The sequence below is a fragment of the Peromyscus leucopus genome, unplaced genomic scaffold (genome assembly GCF_004664715.2).
Source record: "Peromyscus leucopus breed LL Stock unplaced genomic scaffold, UCI_PerLeu_2.1 scaffold_1240, whole genome shotgun sequence".
Lineage (NCBI taxonomy): Eukaryota > Metazoa > Chordata > Mammalia > Rodentia > Cricetidae > Peromyscus > Peromyscus leucopus.
The window spans coordinates 27,026-44,611 of NW_023504381.1; the positions used below are offsets into that span (position 1 = coordinate 27,026).

The window sequence follows — 17,586 nt, forward strand, 5'->3', positions numbered from 1 at the left end:
GCAGGAAATCTACATGAATGAACCAGCTCACTATTAATAAAAAGTGTGTTATATCATGCTGCTTCCATTCCAAAATGGCAGAGAAATTACAAACTTAAATCAGCAATAAGTAGTTAAGGATCAGAAGCAAAGAACAAGAAGGAAAAGACATGCAGAATAAAGTTAATCACAAACTGCTTTCTGGGAAAATGTAAACATGGTTGAGAAATTAAATACAGTTAAGTTGCTGGAACAATCAAAACAAGACAAAGAAGGCATCAGTGGGAATCCAAGACACTCAACACCCTGAGAGATCCATGACAAGAGCATAGAAGGAGAAGAATCAAGTTAAAGGTGCAAAATATGTTCTTAAAAAAACTCATAACAGAAAACTTCTCAGAGCTGGAAAAAGAGAAGTCAATCCAGATGTGAAGTGCTTAGAACACCATGAGACAGACCAGGAAAGAATTGGCCCTCCTCACAATTAGAACACTAAAGACACAGAACAAAGACAGCATCTCAGCAGCAGCCAGACACACCATGTCCCATAGGACAGACTGGCAGAATGGCAGCCGATTATTCAGCTGCAACTTTACAGGCAGGAGGCCCAGGCAGATGCATTTCAATTCTGACTCAAGTGCCAACCCAGACGACTATAGCTAGCAATACTGTCTGTTGTAACTGAAAGGAAAATAAACACACTCCATGGTTAAAAAGAAAACACTCTAAAGGAATGCATGAGCACTAAGCTAGCTCCATAGAAAATACTTACAGGAATCTTTTGGACTGAAGAGAAAAACAAATTCCTCCACAAATCCACAGCCAAGAAAAAACCACACTAGGATCATAGTTAAGCAAGAGGGGAAAAGAAAAAAAACCTACAAAATCAACAAATCACAGGAATTAACACCCACTTTTCAACAATAACTGAGTACTAATGGTCTCAATTCCACAACTAAACTACAGGGGCTCCCACACCACTGGGCTCTTTGAAAATCTGCAATCACATGCACAGACCTACATATAGGCATGGGCGCACACAACTGTAAATAAAAATAAATCATCGGGAAAATGAACACAGACTAGTAGATTGCATCAAATGACAGGAAACATCTACTTGCTGCCTCCAAGAAGCAGAGGTCACAATAAAAGGCAGATGTCACCCTAGGGTGAAAGAATGGAAAAAGTTCCGAGGAAATGGGCCTAGGAAACAAGCAGGTGACACTGTTCCAATAGCTAAAGAAAGAGACTTCCAACCAAAACTAGTGAGAAAATATAAAGAGAGTCACTACATATGGACTAAGGGAATGTAAGAGGACTTTATGATTCTAAAAGTATGCCTCAAGCAGGTGCACCTGATTTCCTAACAAATAATATTAGATTCAAGTCAGATTAACTATAGGCCAATACTAGTGAGTGACTTTAATACCTAATTCTCACCAATTGATATGTCTCCCTAACAAAAAATAAACAGAAATATGCAAATTAAAAGATATTATAGATCAGATGGCCTTAACAGACATCTATAGACTAATGCATCCAAACTCTGCAGAATACACATTTTTCCAATGGAACTTTCTCCAAAATAGATCACATATTCTGAGACAAAGCAAGTCTCAACAAATACAGAAAAACAATTCTTTACCTGATCACAATGGAATGAAACTATGGACGTGGTGGCGCACCCTTTTAATCCGAACACCCAGGAGGCAGAGGCAGAGCGATCTCTGTGAGTTTGTGGTCAGCCTGGTCTACAAAGTGACTTCCCAGACAGCCAGGACTGTTACACAGAGAAACCCTGTTCCAAAACACAACAACAAAAAAGCCAGAGAGTGCAAATAAATGATACATATGAGAGCCCTGGAAAATGAAGGATAAGCCAAACCCCAAATCAGGAGATGAAAAGAAATCAAGATCAACGCAGGAATTATTTTAATGGAAACAAAAATAACAATAAAGAATCAATGTAACTAGAAGTTGGTTCTTTGAAAAGTATGAGTAGGCAGATAATCAAAAGACAAAGATAAGAATATTAGAGACTCAGATTAAGGGACTGCATTGACATCCTCAGTGATAAGAACTGAAGCAAATATTACATGGGGAATTTAACAGATATTATGAAGCTATTATAATCGGAGGTAATTATTTCTTAAGCAGATCATTTGTCTTTTGAGGGGACAAAGTGTCTTTTGTTTGGTTTTCGACAGTGCCATTAACTAGAATTATATTCAAACCCAGTTTCAAGATCTTGATGTTGAGCATGAAGAATAATGGCTAGCCAGCATTCAGTGTACTAACAGGCACTCTTGAACTATTAGCCACTAATCTGATCATGTCCACTTAGTTCTAAGCCCATTCTCTGAGCAGCAGTGGTAGGTGGAGGGTGAGGTCCACAGAAATTTTCTACATGTTCACACAAGGGTCCTGTGGTCAGTGTGTGTTCCCACCTTTCTCCAATACTCTATTCCCCAATTATCTTGCAATGCTACACAATTCATCCTTCAGTGTCATCTTTACAACCTAGGAGGCACAGGCAGCGTGCATGCAGGCTAAAACTCATTCTACATGCATGCCCTGGAAGCAAGGTTTAACTTCACACGACCTTTCACAAGCCTGTTCACAGTGGCTCCCTCAGTTCCTCATCTTTGGGCCACACCCACCATTTGTGCACCAAAGCAAATACCACTTACCTCCGCAAGAGGTCATAAAGCCCAGAGCAGTCAGTCAGGGAGGGAAAAGCCTATGGCGCCCATCTGGAGAGGAGCGTGTTGACGTCAACATTGAGGAACATGGAGAAGTGTGGAGCATGCGCAGAAGGACACATTGACGTCACCCTTTCCTCAGGCCTTATCAGTAGTAGAGACTGACCGAACAATAGGCCTTGAGTGTGGGCATTCCTGGGGCCCCACTTCTCTCTGTGGCTTCGGCCCACTACTAGTCATGGCCAGCAACAATGAGAATGGTGAGGAGATAGCTCAGGTCTCCACCTTAGAGGCTGCCTTGGCGATGGTGGGTGGCAACCCTAGTGGAGGTGATGCCTGCTGCGTAATTGACCTAAATAACGGGGGTCGCCAGGTCCGTGAGGGCCAAAACGACTCTGAGGAGAGCAGTAGGGACCCGAACTCCTCTTCCTCGGAGCATCACCAGGAGGAGCCAAGGCCCTCAGCCGAGCCTGTGATTAGGATTCCAAGGCGCCGTTCCTCACGAAGGCGTCGGCGAACCACATTGCAGTTCACACTGGGGCAGGTCGAGGAAATGGAAAAAATGTTCAAAGAAACCCAGTACCCAGATGCGCTTGCCAGGTATGTGTCTGGAACCAGGAGCTATCCCCAACCTCCCTGTTGTCACATGTTGAGATGTCCTTTTGTTCTTCCAGGCCCTGGTTTCCTATCATCCCTCCCTAAGCCACTGCTGTCTTCTCCCTCGGTGGTGGGTACAGGAGGGTGCCTTGTGTAGGGGTCAAGATCAGTATTAGCGTGTAGTGTTGACCCGAAACAAGTGTACATAGTCAACACCACTCGTTTCCTGTCATATTTTAATTTCTGTAAAATATACAAACATGAGTACAGTGTGCCAAAATACTCACTAGTGTAAAGTTCACCAGTGTTAAGGATTTACACTTTGTTGGGTGACCTCCTCACCAGTAGCCTCGTCATCTTTTCAGGGACTGTGTCCCTATCCATCAACTCCTTTCTGTTTCCCTTTCCCTTCCCCTGGTGCTGTTTTTTAATTTAGTACAATTTGCTCACCGTACACTTTGGCATTTATATTTAAGTTTTAATAGTGTGTTAAAATTAAAATCTTTATTGTTTAGAAACTTTTATAAGAGGTGAAATCATTGCAAAAGCAAGACTAGTTCTGAGAATGAAAGTTAAATGGGAGTGTGAGGGAGGAAGCAATATTTTAAAAGCATAGAAATCATTTATGACTTTGCAGTTCATGCAAACCATGGCATGCTAAACATTTGTGGTTTTCTTTCCACAGGAAAGAACTTGCACAAGTTTTGAATATTCCTGAAGTCAAAGTGAAGGTCAGTAAATCCAAGCAAAGACATTGAACAGTCAATCTACAGCCTTCCTCATGTCTTCAGAAGCCTTGTCCTAGGCATTTTTTTATTTAAAATTTTTTTCATTTTACATACCAACCACAGTTTCCCCCTCCTTCCCCATCTCCTGCTCTCATCCCCACTTCCTCCCCAAACTCCCACATCCACTCCTCATAGGGGGTAAGGTCTCCCTTGTGAGTCAACAAACCTGGCACATTCAGTTGGGGCAGGACCAAGCCCCTCCCCAATGCATCAAGGCTGAACAAGGCATTGGGTTTTTGGGGATTTCCCTAGCACCAGGTTTCTCCCTAAACCCATAATGGCTCTCTCAAGATATCTCTTTCATTGTGCTCCCTTTCCATTCCTACTCCAACTTGGACATCCAGATCCCTCATGCTCTTATCTCCCATCCCCTCCATTCTAACCCCTACCCAGTTTACAGAGATCATATTCGTTTTCTCTTCCTGGGGTGATCCATGCATGTCCCTCTTGGGACCTCCTCTTTACTTGACTTCTCTTGGGTTGTCGATTGTAGCCTCATTATTTTTTGCAAGAGAGGTTGATGCACTGCATCTCTAGAGAGGTTGATACATTGCAACTCTAGAGAAGATGGTGCACTGCAGCTCTAGAGAGAGATGATGCACTGCAGCTCTTGAGAGGATGAGGCACTGCAGCTCTAGAGAGGATGATGCACTGCAGCTCTAGAGACTGGTGCACTGCAGCTCTAGAGAGGATGTTACACTGCAGCTCTAGAGATGGTGAACTGCAGCTCTAGAGACTGGTGCACTGCAGCTACTGAGAGAAGGTGGACACAAGGCACAAGAGAAAACACCCACGGTCTCCTGTTTGCAGACTCTTGAGTGTGACTCTCCAAAACCCTCATTTCTGATTTCCCCTTTCCTCTTACAAATGTAATAGGTAGGCTTTAGGAATCAAACAGGGGGAACTCTGACTTAATGTGAGCCCACATGAGTCAGCCACTGGGGCTTTATTTGAGTTCATGGAGGCATCAGGATTGTAGTAGGGCTTCTGGTCCTTTGGTTGGTCTTCTTTAGATTATAAATCCACATAATAGGCAGGGAGAGAAAGTACATGGAGTCACAAATGTGCAGTTTGAGAACTTCCCAATACAATGGACCCTCATTCACTAGGAGCCTGAGAGGATGGTGACATATAACAGGTATCTGTGACTGTATTTCCATAGCTAGACCATATTTAGGAAGAGCTGATTTATGACTTCTTTCCCATACTGTTGTGGACCATCTTACTCTTTACCTTTTGAAGAAAGGTGGGGTTTAGATGTCCTGTTGACGCAGCAGGGCCTAGTGTGCCCTCTGTGCTGGACAGGATTCTGGAAATATAGCTGAAGCAACGATATTATGCCACGTCCTGCTCCTGGAGAACATTTTATAGCAAGAAAGAACATACTGTTCAGATTAACCATGGGTGGAAGTTACCCTTTCTGCTGAACTCCTGGAGATGGCAAAGGTTTCAGTGTCCTGTATGTCATTTAGGTTAAGTTAGTCAACTTTCACAAACACTGGAGACTGCAATGTGAAACCATTGTCCAGGCCCTCTCTGCCTACAACCTTTTCGCTCTCCTGAAATTTCAAGCACCAACAATCCCATTGGCACCTTTGAATGCTATTTTCTTTCTAAAAATCTCCCATGCTTATTTCTGTTGATTAACTACTTCATACTGAAGACTGCTTTTACAAACAGAAAGCTGTTCCCCTCCATACGCCTTTAAAATGTGCTAACATTTGGTGGTCTACAATCTCTGCCCAAACAAGAGGAATGTATCACTAGTGAGGAGCGTATTCTACAGCTGATGGTCAAAAGTCAGAATGAAGACTTTCCTTTACCCAGTTACCATATATTGAATTAACATCAAGGACCTGGAACAAGTTGTAATCTAAGCTTTCCATACAATAAAAAAAAAACCACTGAAGTGTCTATACTGCTGGAAAAAGACAAAATCATGGCCTACTGCAGAAGTTGACACACAGCTGATATTTGCTTTTATGATATGAATAGAAAGTCAGTGTTATGTGTCTTAAAGTGGGTTTATATCTCTTGGCTCTGGGGTGAAAGCCAATGCTAAATCCAATCCTGTCTTCCTCTGATTTCAGACATGGTTTGTCCATCGGAGAGCAGAAGAGAGGAGGAGTGAGAGGTCTGTAGTATTACAGAGCATACCTCCTCGTATTGAAAAGGTCCTTATCCTTAGGGATAGGGACTCCTATCCCTAGAGTGCAATCTTTGTTGAGGAGCAAGAGCGAAATCTGGTGACACATGTACTCAATGTACAGCTTCACTAAAATTCAGCACTCATGTTAACAATAAAATCATGAATTTCCAAGTTATTTAATTTCATATGCTTTCTGGGGTTTTGTAGTATATAGATGTACACTCTTCAGGAAATGCCATTTAAACAAAATGTCAACTTCTGTTTTTTGGGGGTGACATTTCTAAGTCATGAGTATTGCTTGCATAGATGACTATTCCCTACACATGTTAGTTGTGAAACAGTGGATCACTTAAGCCTTCTTGATTCAGGCTCACTTGATCCTTTGAACAAGGGATTCAATAGTAACCCTGCAAATAAGGAATCTAAGGAGAAGGTGGGCACAGAAAGTATTGATGGTGATGATTACTTTTTATTTGGGGAGGGGTCACAACAATTCTTTCTTTTTTCTTTTAATGAAAATAGATGTTGAAGAGGCGGGAGAGACAGAGGAGTGAAGTGGGCTTTTGTGTTTGCTTGGTTGGTTGGTTAGTTGGGTGGTTGGTTTAGTTTGGTATTTTTCTTATTTTATTATGGGGGAGGGATGCTGCAAGGGTGAAGGGAGGATATGGAGGACTGGGAAATGAACAGATTAGGGGTGCATGATGTGAAATTCACAAAGAATAAAGATTGTGTGTGTGTGTGTGTGTGTGTGTGTGTGTGTGTGTGTGTGTGTTGAAAACATACAGGCTTTTAAGGAATAATAATAAAATAAACAATAGCCAAGCTGTTGTGGTACATGCCTTTAATCCCAGCCCTCGAGAGGCAGAAGCAGGCAGATCTCTATGACTTCGAGGCCAGCCTGGTCTACAGTGTGAGTTCCAAGACCACCAGGACTACACAAAGAAACCCTGTCTTGAAAAACTCAAAATAAATACATACATGCATATATACATACACACATACATAAAACAAAAAACTAACATGTTAGAATAGAACAAAATGTTGTAGGTCTGGAGTCACTCAGAGATTCACTGTGACCATAATAAGTTTAAATTAGCACAGGCTGTATTAAATAAGAACTTGTGCCAGACGCTCATGACACCAAGACTGCAACTGAGATCACTCCCAAGTTGCAGCCCCTGGTCATATTAATCCAAGGCTTATAAAGTCAAAACTACAAGATTACATGTATTCTGTCTACACATAAGTATGATCTAATTTTAACATATATGTCTTGCAGTTGTCCCGGTCATTGAAAAGAGTAAGCAAGTTGGATTACAAAAACAGAAACAGTAGTTAGTCCTATGATCTATTGGCTTGCTAGAACAGCAGATTTTACAGGATCAGTCAGTTTAAGAACAGTCTTCAATGTCTTGGACAAACGGGGGAAGAAGGAGCTGCTAGGACACAGCTTGTACAAGCTAGGGGCTTGCATGTTGGAGGCATTTTTGGTTTGGGTCTCTCAAGCATAGTAAGTCTAAACTTTCAATGTAATGATAACCATTACATTCCCCCCTTGAGTAGTTTCATGAGTCAAATATCTGACTCTGTGATGGATACCTGTTATTTTTTTTATTTTACAATACTATTCAGTTCTACATAAAAGCCACAGATTCCTTTGTTCTCTCCCTTCCTGCCCCCTTTCCCTTCCCCCCAGGCCACCCCCCATTTCCACCGCCTTCAGATCAAGGTCTCCCCCGAGGACTGGGATCGACCTGATAGACTCAGTCCAGGCAGGTCCAGTGCCCTCCTCCCAGATTGAGCCAAGCGTCCCTGCATGACTGGACTGCTACTCACATCACCAGTGAGGCTACCTGGAAAACGGGACCCCAAGAAAGACACGGAGAAATGGATGAGATCTACATGAACAGCCTGGACATGAGTGGGAACAATGAAGGGTGACGGTCGAGGGAAAGAGAGTGGGAGATCCTAGCTGGATCAAGAAAAGAGAGGGAGAACAAGGAATAGGAGACCATGGTAAATGAAGACCACATGAGAAAAGGAAGAAACAAAGTGCTAAAGAGTCCCACAGAAATCCACAAAGATACCACCACAAAAGACTGCTGGCAATGGTCGAGAGACAGCAGGGACTGACCTACTCTGGTGATGGGATGGCCAAACACCCTAATAGTTGTGCCATAAAACCCATCCAAGGACTGAGTAATCTGGATGCAGACATCCACGGCTAGGCCCCGTGTGGAGCACTGGGAGTCTAATTAGTGAGAAAGAGGAGGGTTTATATGAGCGAGAATTGTTGAACCAAGGTTGGATAAAGCATAGGGACAAATAACCAAATGAATGGAAACACATGAACTATGAACCAAAGGCTGAGGGGCCCCCAACTGGATCAGGCCCTATGAATAGGTGAGAGAGTCGATTGGCTTGATCTGTTTGGGAGGCATCTAGGCAGTGGTACCAGGTCCTGGGCTAGTTGGATACCTGTTATTTTTAAAGCTTTTTGATAGAGGGAAACCAGTTTCCTTTAGACCAGTATTCCAGCTTTGGTTGAGGATAAAGGGTGAGGAACTAAACTCTCTTCTGTAACTGCTTCTCAGCTGATATTAGGATGTTCTTGTCAGGAACACTGAAGGCTGGAATGCAAATCAAAGGCCAATGTTAGGCGTTCAGGAAGTGAACAGCATTCATCAGAAGCATCTGGTTTGCTGTGTAGACAGGGAGAAATCACATTGCCTGGACTGGTTCACATAAGCTTTCAGCAAGTCCAGGGCTCATGGCCTTTGAAGCAGTTTGTTGTCTGCAGCCGATTCCTGATGTCTGTCGGCTGAGTGGAAATCTGGTGGTACAGATGTAAACTGGAGACAGAAGTTAAAGTTTGGAAATTTTGTTTTTGTTTTTGTTTTTGTTTTTTGTTTTTCGAGACAGGGTTTCTCTGTGTAGCTTTGCGCCTTTCCTGGGACTCACTTGGTAGCCCAGGCTGGCCTCGAACTCACAGAGATCCACCTGGCTCTGCCTCCCGAGTTTGGAAATTTAAAGGAGAATCTTAGATGTGAACTTTCTCCTCAGTAATAAGCAGCAGGTAGGGAAGCATAGGCTATTGATTGACAGGAGTACCTATCTGGAGTCCATTTGATGTGTGACATGTGGATACAAGTTGTGTCTTTTTATAGCTTATATGGAATTTTAAAATTTACAACAGATGAAATTTTAGATACATTACTATTAATGTTGTTTCTAATATGTACAGAAATCCAAAATGTAGAAAATGTAGTAGACTCATGCCTTTGACTCATACTAAAAGCTTGAGGACTCAAATGATACAAAATCAAACATATGAACACCTTTTCCCACAGGGCTGAAATTTTGTATATATGAAAGAAAGAGATGCTTTTAGCACAATAAAATGCATCTTTAACTCTATTGTTAGAAAACATCTTAACCAAGATGATGGTGAAATTGCATGGCTGTTATCTTTTTTTAATCCTTTTTTTCTAACAAGTGTTGAATATATTGTACTAAATTAAGGATACTCACACACATATATTTAATTATTAAGCCTTTTTGTAATAAATTTTTAAGTTAATCATTTTCTTGTAGATTTTATAGATCTTTAACCACACACAATAAACTTTAAAATCTTAAAATTCAGAAAAAGTACTGAATAGCTTTACAAACTGCTTTTTTAGAAATTGACATCTTTATTTATTTTTTAATTTTATAATTTGATTTAATTTTACATATCAGCCACGGATTCCCCTGCCCCCCCCCAACCCGTTGTATGCCGAGCCCACACCCCATTCCCATCTCCTCCAGGGCAAGGACACCTCTCTGGATTCAGCTCCACCTGGTAGATTCAGTCCAGGCAGGTCTAGTTCCCTCCTACCAGACTGAGCATAGTGTCCCTGTATAGGCCCCAGGTTCCAAACAGCCAGCTCATGCACTGAGGACAGGTCCCAGTCCCACTGCCTGGGGGCCTCCCAAACAGTTCAAGCTAAACTACTGTCTCACTTTTCCAGAGGGCCTGATCCAGTTGGGGGATCCTCAGCTATTGGTTCATAGTTCATGTGTTTCCACTAGTTTGGCTCTTTGTCCCTGTGCTTTTTCCAATCTTGGTCTCAACAATTCTCACTCATACAATCCCTCCTCTTTCTCTCTGATTGGATTCCTGGACCTCCACCTGGGGTATGGGCGTGGATCTCTGAATCTGCTTCCATCAGTCATTGGATGAGATTTCTAGCACGACACTTAGGGTGTTTGGCCATCCTATCACCAGAGTAGATCACTTCGGGCTTTCTCTCAACCGTTGCCAGTAGTCTATTGTGAAGATATCTTTGTGGATTTCTGGGGACCTCCTAGCACTTTGCTTCTTCCTATTCCCATGGGGTTTTCATTTATCATGGTCTCTTTTTCCTTGTTCTGCCCTCTCTGTACTTGATCCAGCTGGGATCTCCCGCTCCCCTAACCTCTCTTTCCCTTGAACTTTGCCCTTCATTACACCCCCACGTTCAGTTTGTTCATGTAGATCTCATCCATTTCTCTGTCATTGGGCGACCCATGTATCTTTCTTGGGGTCCTGTTTTCTAGGGAGCCTCCCTTGAGTTGTGAGTAGCAGTCTAGTCATCTTTGTTTTACATCTAGTATCCTCCTATGAGTGAGTACATACAATGTTTGTCTTTCTGAGTGTGGGTTACCTCACTCAGGATGATTTTTTTCTAGATCCATCCATTTGCCTGCAAACCTCATGATGTCATTGTTTTTCTCTGCTGAGTACTTCTCCATTGTGTATATGTACCACATTTTATTTATCCATTCTTAAATTGAAAGGCATCTAGGTTGTTTCCACATTCTGGCTATTACAAACAATGCTGCTATAAACATAGCTGAGCATGTGCCCTTGTGGTATGATTGAGCATTCCTTGGGTATATGCCCAAGACTGGTATAGCTGGGTCTTGGGGGAGATTGATTCCCAATTTTCTAAGAAAGCACCATATTGTTTTCCAAAGTGGCTGTACAAGCTTGCATTCCCACCAACAGTGGAGGACAGTTCCCCTTGCTCCGTATCTTCTCCAGCATAAGCTGTCTTCCGTGTTTTTGATCTTAGCCATTCTGACAGCTGATAGGTGGTATCTCAGAGTCATTTTGATTTGCATTTCCCTGATGATTAGGGATTTGAGCAACTCCTTATATGTCTTTCAGCTATTTGAGCTTCCTATGTTGAGAGTTCTATTTTTAGCTCAAGCCCATTTCTTAATTGGAATGTTGGGCATTTTGATGTCTAATTTCTTGAGTTCTTTATATATTCTGGATATCAGCCCTCTGTCAGATGTGGGATTGGAGAAGATGTTTTCCCACTCTCTAGGCTGTTGCTTTGTCTTGTTGACCATGTCCTTTGCTCTATAAAAACTTCTCAGTTTCAAGAGGTCCCATTGATTGATTCTTTTTCTCAGTGTCTATGTTACTGGTGTTATTTAAGAAGTGATCTCCCATGCCAATGTGTTCAGGACTACTTCCTACTTTCTCTTCTATCAGGTTGAGAGTAACTGTATTTATTTTGAGGTCTTTGATCCACTTGGACTTAAGTTTTGTGCATGGAGACAGATATGGATCATATGGATCTATTTGTAGCCTTCTACATGTTGAAGTCCAGTTATGCCAGCACCATTTGTTGAAGATGCTTTCTTTTTTCCATAGTACAGTTTTGGCTTCTTTGTCAAAAAGTGTATGTTCATAGGTGTGCAGATTAATGTCAGGGTATTCAATTCGATTCCATTGGTCCACATGTCAGTTTTTATGCCAGGACCAAGCTGTTTTTATTACTGTAGCTCTATAGTAGAGCTTCAGGTCAGTCATCATGATGCCTCCAGAGTTATTTTATTGTACAGGATTCTTTTGGCTATCCTGGGGGTTTTGCTTTTCCATCTGAAGTTGAGGATTATTCTTTCCAGGTCTGTGAAGAATTGTGTTGGTATTTTTAAGGGATTGTATTGAATCTGTAAATTGCTTTTGGTAACATTGCCATATTTACTATGTTAATTCTACCTAGCAATGAACATGGGATATCTTTCCATTTTCTGACATCTTCAATTTCTTTTCTCAGGGACTTAAAGTTCTTTTAATATAGGTCTTTCACTTGCTTAGTTAGAATTACCGAAGGTATTTTATAATATTTGTGGCTATTGTAAAGGGTAATGTCAGGATCTCTCAGTGATTTCGTAATCTGACTAGGGCACAAGTTTCAGGTTGCCATGAATCCCTCTGAGGACAATAACATTTCAAACTCCTCTTCACTCATGGACTACAGATAGACGACAGAGTCTTAGGGCTTCTATAAAGAGTAAATCCAGTAAGAAGACCCTGGATCCTAATAAAGAGAGAACAAAGTGAGGAAAAGTTACTACTCTTTGCTGGAGGTTCCTGAGTGCAGGAGTTACCCATTGAGCAGGGAACTCCAGACCATCTGCACTTACAGTCTGTCAGCCAGGCCCATACCTAGGAAGGTGAAAAGAAGCCTGGCTATGTCTACTGTGTTTCAAGAACCTATGGACATTGACCAGTTGGACCCCAGAGTAAGTGTAACATCTTCAGGACACTGTTCTGGAGATGCTAGTAAAAAATTCAAGGATAACACAGTGCCTGGGCCATCTTCTGCTGACTCTTCCAGTGACCAACATCGACCAGTAATATCCCCACATATTCAAGGGGCCCTGCAACCCTCCCCACCTACCCATGGAGCTCTGGGATCTTCCCCTTCTTCCCAAGATGCACAGGAACTATCTCTATCCACCCAAGAGTTTCTGGGAGGACCCCAATGTGACCAAGGGGCTATGGGCAATTCCTGTTTTGCCCAGGAATTTCAGAGACCTGCCACTTGTGTTGAAAAGAAAAACAAACATGTCTCCTCTTCCAGAAGGGGTTACAGAAGTTCATCTTCTACCCAAGGGTCACCAATTGTTAGAGGTCTCCCCCAAAGAGTTTTAGACAAGGCTCTTCTGATCAAAGGAGTCTCCAACAAACCTTCTCAGACAAAGAAGGTTTCAAACTTTCACCAAAGGGGTGACTCTCTGATTTCTCATTTTCCTGAAATGGATTGAGTCCCACCACCTTTCCTCAGGGGACTTAAACACCTTTGACAGCCGCTCAAGGTGGCTGGACAGCTACTCCCTCTAATGAAGAGAGTTGAGGACATTCCCCCTCTCCTCAAAAGGACCCTAAGCAATCTATTTCTGCTGAAGCGCCCTTGAGTTGTGCCTGCTCTGATCAAGGCAATTTCATTGCTTGCCCATTAAACCAAGAGGGATTTAAATGTCCTTCACTATTAAAAAATGGGCTCAGATCTTCCCTTGTTGCCCAAAGTGAGCATCATACCACTTATACATGCCCAAGCAGAAACAAAACTATCCACATTTATACCGGGGACTCAAGGACCTGTTCCCTCTTCAGAAGGGGCCCTAGAGAGTTCCACATATACATAAGAGGTGGTAGGAACACCCAAGTCTGCCCAGGGGACTCTTGGGCCTTCTCAACACACACCAAGGGCTCTAGCACCTTCACCATTTTCCCCAGGGGTTCTGAATGCTTCCATATCTGTCATGGGGATTCCAGGATTGTCCACATCTAGAGCAGAGGATCAAAGACATATTCTCTCTCACAAAAAGAGCTTCAAACATTCTCCTGCTATGAAAAGGGACCCTGCATATTCCCACTGTGGCAAAAGGAGACAGAGAGATCCTCCCTCTGAACAAGGGGATTTCAAGGTGTCCCTATCAGACCTAGTGAGCTTCATACATCCACTGCTGGGCAAAAAGTCCCTCCTGTCTCGTCACTGGTCTTTGGGCTTCAAATAGTCCCTGCTGGCCAAAATGGCCCTCCTGTCGTCATGGGGCCCAAAATAACCAAACATATTCCAAGACACTCCAAGTGTGACACACAAATTCTACATCTGCCCAAGATGCTGACACAACACATCCTTCCCTACTTTCCCAGGGGTCTCTAAGACTTTCAACATCTGTAGGAGAGGCTCTTGGATTTTCTCCATATACACCAGGGATATCAGGACATTCCCCACCTGCCCAGCTTTCTCTGGGTTCTACCTTATCTGATCAAGGTACTTTGGGAAGGGATACATCTACAAAAGGGGATCCAGTCACATCCCCACCTTAAGAAATGGTTCTCCGATTCAACACATCTACAAAAGATGTTCCAGGACATAATCCACCTGTACGCAGAGTTCTGGATCCCTATGTGATCAAGGGGCCATGGCATATGACAGGTGTACACAAGAGTCTGTAGCAACTTTCACATCTAGAGAAGGGGATTCCTTTGATTCCACCTGTACATGAGCACCCACAGGACCTCCCCACACTTTACAGGAGGTTGTGAGAATGTTACAATCCCTTCAAGAGTATCAGAAATCTGCCACAACTATGTAAGAGCCTATAGACCCTTCCTTCCCCATCTCACAAAGGGCCCTAGGATCTACCATATCCAACCAAGGTGCTTTATGATCTTCTGCATCCACACAAGAGGGTTTCAAGTATATCCCTTCTAAGGATGGTAATATTAGATATTCTCCCTCTAACAAAGTGGGCCAAGGGCATCTGATGTCTACCAAAAAGAGGTTGAGAGTTGATCCTTCCAATCAAGGGGATGTCAGTATTACCTTGTCTGAGGAAGACAGTTTCAACCTTCTCCCTAATGCAAAAGGGGGACCTTGTATCGTCTCCTGCTCCCAAAGAAACATCAATAGCTACAAGTACTCCTCAGGTGAGTCTCACTTATTTATCTGACCAAAAGGCCCTGGAGTGTTCCACATGTGACCACAAGCCTGTGGGAATTGACTTCCACATGTGACCACAAGACTGTGGGACTTGGCTTCCACATGTGACCACAAGACTGTGGGACTTGGCTAATCTGCTAAAGGGTTTCTTGCACATTCTACATCTTCTCAAGCGAATCAAAGGCCTTCTCTGTCTGTCCCAAAAGTTCTATGGAAATTACATCTGTGACTGTTATGTAGAACTGAATAGTAATGTAAAATAAAATAAAATCAGATAAAATAAAATAATACCAAAAAAAGTAATTGGAGGATTTGATACAGGGAATTCCTGTCAATTTTTTTTGTCTTACATTTTGTACAAGGGCTAAAGAAATGGTGTGATGAATGAAATGCTCTACACAAGCATGAGGATCGAAGTTCAGATCCCTACCTATGTAAAATCTAGGGATGGTGACATACACGTCTGTGTTCTCAGGGCTAGAGCAAGAGATGTGCAGACAGTCAGATACTGGAGCTCCCTGGCCAGGCAGCTAGCCAGCCTAAATGAAACAGTGATCTCCAGTGAGAGATTCTGTCTCACAAATGAGGTGGAGTGCAATCGAGGTAGACATCCTAGGTCAACCTCTGGCCCCTACTTCTGCCTCTACAGTTACACATGTACATGTGCACATGCACACACATATACACGTGCACACACTACACATAAAACAATGGTTAATTCTCTGACAAGTAGCTGGGGTTTAACATTCTGTGTGAACGATCATTTAGAGTGCAGTAAACCTAGAAGCATGGAGAATGGAAATATTTTGTGGTAATAGAGACGATGAATAACTTCAGAGTGAATTATGAACACCATAATAACATGGAAAAAGTAGATGAATTCACCCAGTATTTAAAAGGTAGGCAACATACATATTTGTGCTTGGGGTTGTAAGAGACCAGAGAGTCATCAATAACACCTAACTTTCCTGAAAATAAAAAAACCATATAAATTGCAGGTCCCCTAAGCAGTAACCAAAAGCAAATAAATTAGATTTTCTTTTTTTCTTTTTTCTTCATTAACAAATATTCTACTCACTCTACATACCACCCACAAATGCCATCTCCTTCCTCCTCCGGACTGTGGATCCCTGCATCAGCTTCCATCGGTCACTGGATAAAGGCTCTATGATGACAGCTAGGCTATTCACTAGACTGGTCACCAGAGTAGACCAGTCCAGGAACTCTCTTGACCACTGACAGCAGTCCAAGGTGGGGTCATCCCTGTGGATTCCTGAGAGCTTCCTGGCACCCTGCCTCTTCCTATTCCAATGATGTCTTTATCTATCACATTATCTCCTTCCCTGTTCTCCCACTCTAGGCCCGCTCCAGCCCGACCCTCCCATTTCCCTATGTTCTCACCCTCCATTCCTTGCCCTCTGCCACCTCCCCCACCCCCAGCCCGCTAATGCAGATCCCATCCACTTCTACTTCACTAGATGTTCGCTGTGTCCAGGGTCCCTCCCTGTCAGCTAGCCTCTCTGGAGCCGTGAGCTGCAGTCTGGCTATCCCTTGCCCTACATCTAGTATCCACTTATGAGGGAGTATATACCATCTTTGTCCTTCTGAGTCTGGGTTACCTCACTCAGGATGATATTTTCTACTTCCATCCATTTGCCTGCAAATTTCATGATATCACTGTTTTTTTTGTTTTGTTTTGTTTTGTTTTTTTACTGCTGAGTAGTATGCCATTGTGTAAATGTGCCACATTTTCTTTATCCATTCTTCAGTTGAAGGCATCCAGGGAGTTTCCAGGTCCTGGCTATTATGAGTAATGCTGATATGAACATAGTTGAGCCTGTGTCCTTGTGGTTAGATTCAGCATACCTTAGGTATATGCCCAAGAGTGGTATAGCTGGGTCTTGAGGAAGATTGATTCCAAATTTTCTGAAAAACCACCATACTGATTTCCAGAGTGGCTGTGCAAGTTTGCATTCCCACTAACAGTGTTGGAGTGTTCTGCTTGCTCCACATCCTCTCCAACATAAGCTGTCTTGAGTGTTTTTAATCTTAGCCATTCGGACAGGTATAAGATGGTATTTCAGAGTCGTTTTGATTTTTCACTTGCCTGATGACTAAGGATGTTGATCAATTCCTTAATGTCTTTCAGCCATTTGAGATTCTTCTGTTGAGAATTCCCTGTTAAACTCTGTAGCCCATTTTTTAATTGGATTGTTGAGTATTTTGAAGTCTAGATTTCTGAGTTTTTTACATATTTTGGAGTTCAGCCCTCGGTCAGATGTGGGGCTGGTGAAGACATTTTCCCATTCTGTAAGCTGTTGTTTTGTATTATTGACCATATCCGTTGCTCTAGAAAAGCGTTTAAGTTTCAGGAGGTCCTATTTATTAATTGTTGCTATCAATGTCTGTGCTACTGGTGTTATATTTAGGAAGTGGTCTCCTCTGCCAATGAGTTCAAGACTACTTCCTACTTTCTCTTCTATCAAGTTCAGTGTAAGTGGATTTATGTTGAGGTCTTTGATCCACTTGGACTTGGGTTTGTGCATGGTGACAGATATGGATCTATTTGCAATCTTCTGCATGTTGACATCCAGTTA

The 17,586-nt window shown here is 42.6% G+C and overlaps 1 protein-coding gene across 1 annotated transcript; it reads left to right on the forward strand.

The window, feature by feature from the left end:
• Positions 1-2,695: 2,695 nt before the first annotated feature.
• On the forward strand, positions 2,696-6,390 carry LOC119087088 (homeobox protein Rhox13-like). The gene is made up of 3 exons (XM_037201728.1): positions 2,696-3,281; positions 3,964-4,009; positions 6,157-6,390. Exons 1-3 carry the CDS (start codon positions 2,920-2,922, stop codon positions 6,274-6,276), a joined length of 528 nt encoding a protein of 175 aa, XP_037057623.1. The 5' UTR covers positions 2,696-2,919; the 3' UTR covers positions 6,277-6,390.
• Positions 6,391-17,586: the final 11,196 nt, after the last annotated feature.

Coding starts and splice junctions, on each gene's coding strand:
- LOC119087088 (XM_037201728.1), top strand. CDS start 2,920: ATGGCCAGCAACAATGAGAATGGTGAGGAGATAGCTCAGGTCTCCACC. Junction 3,282..3,963: donor TACCCAGATGCGCTTGCCAG/GTATGTGTCTGG, acceptor TTCTTTCCACAG/GAAAGAACTTGCACAAGTTT. Junction 4,010..6,156: donor TTCCTGAAGTCAAAGTGAAG/GTCAGTAAATCC, acceptor CTCTGATTTCAG/ACATGGTTTGTCCATCGGAG.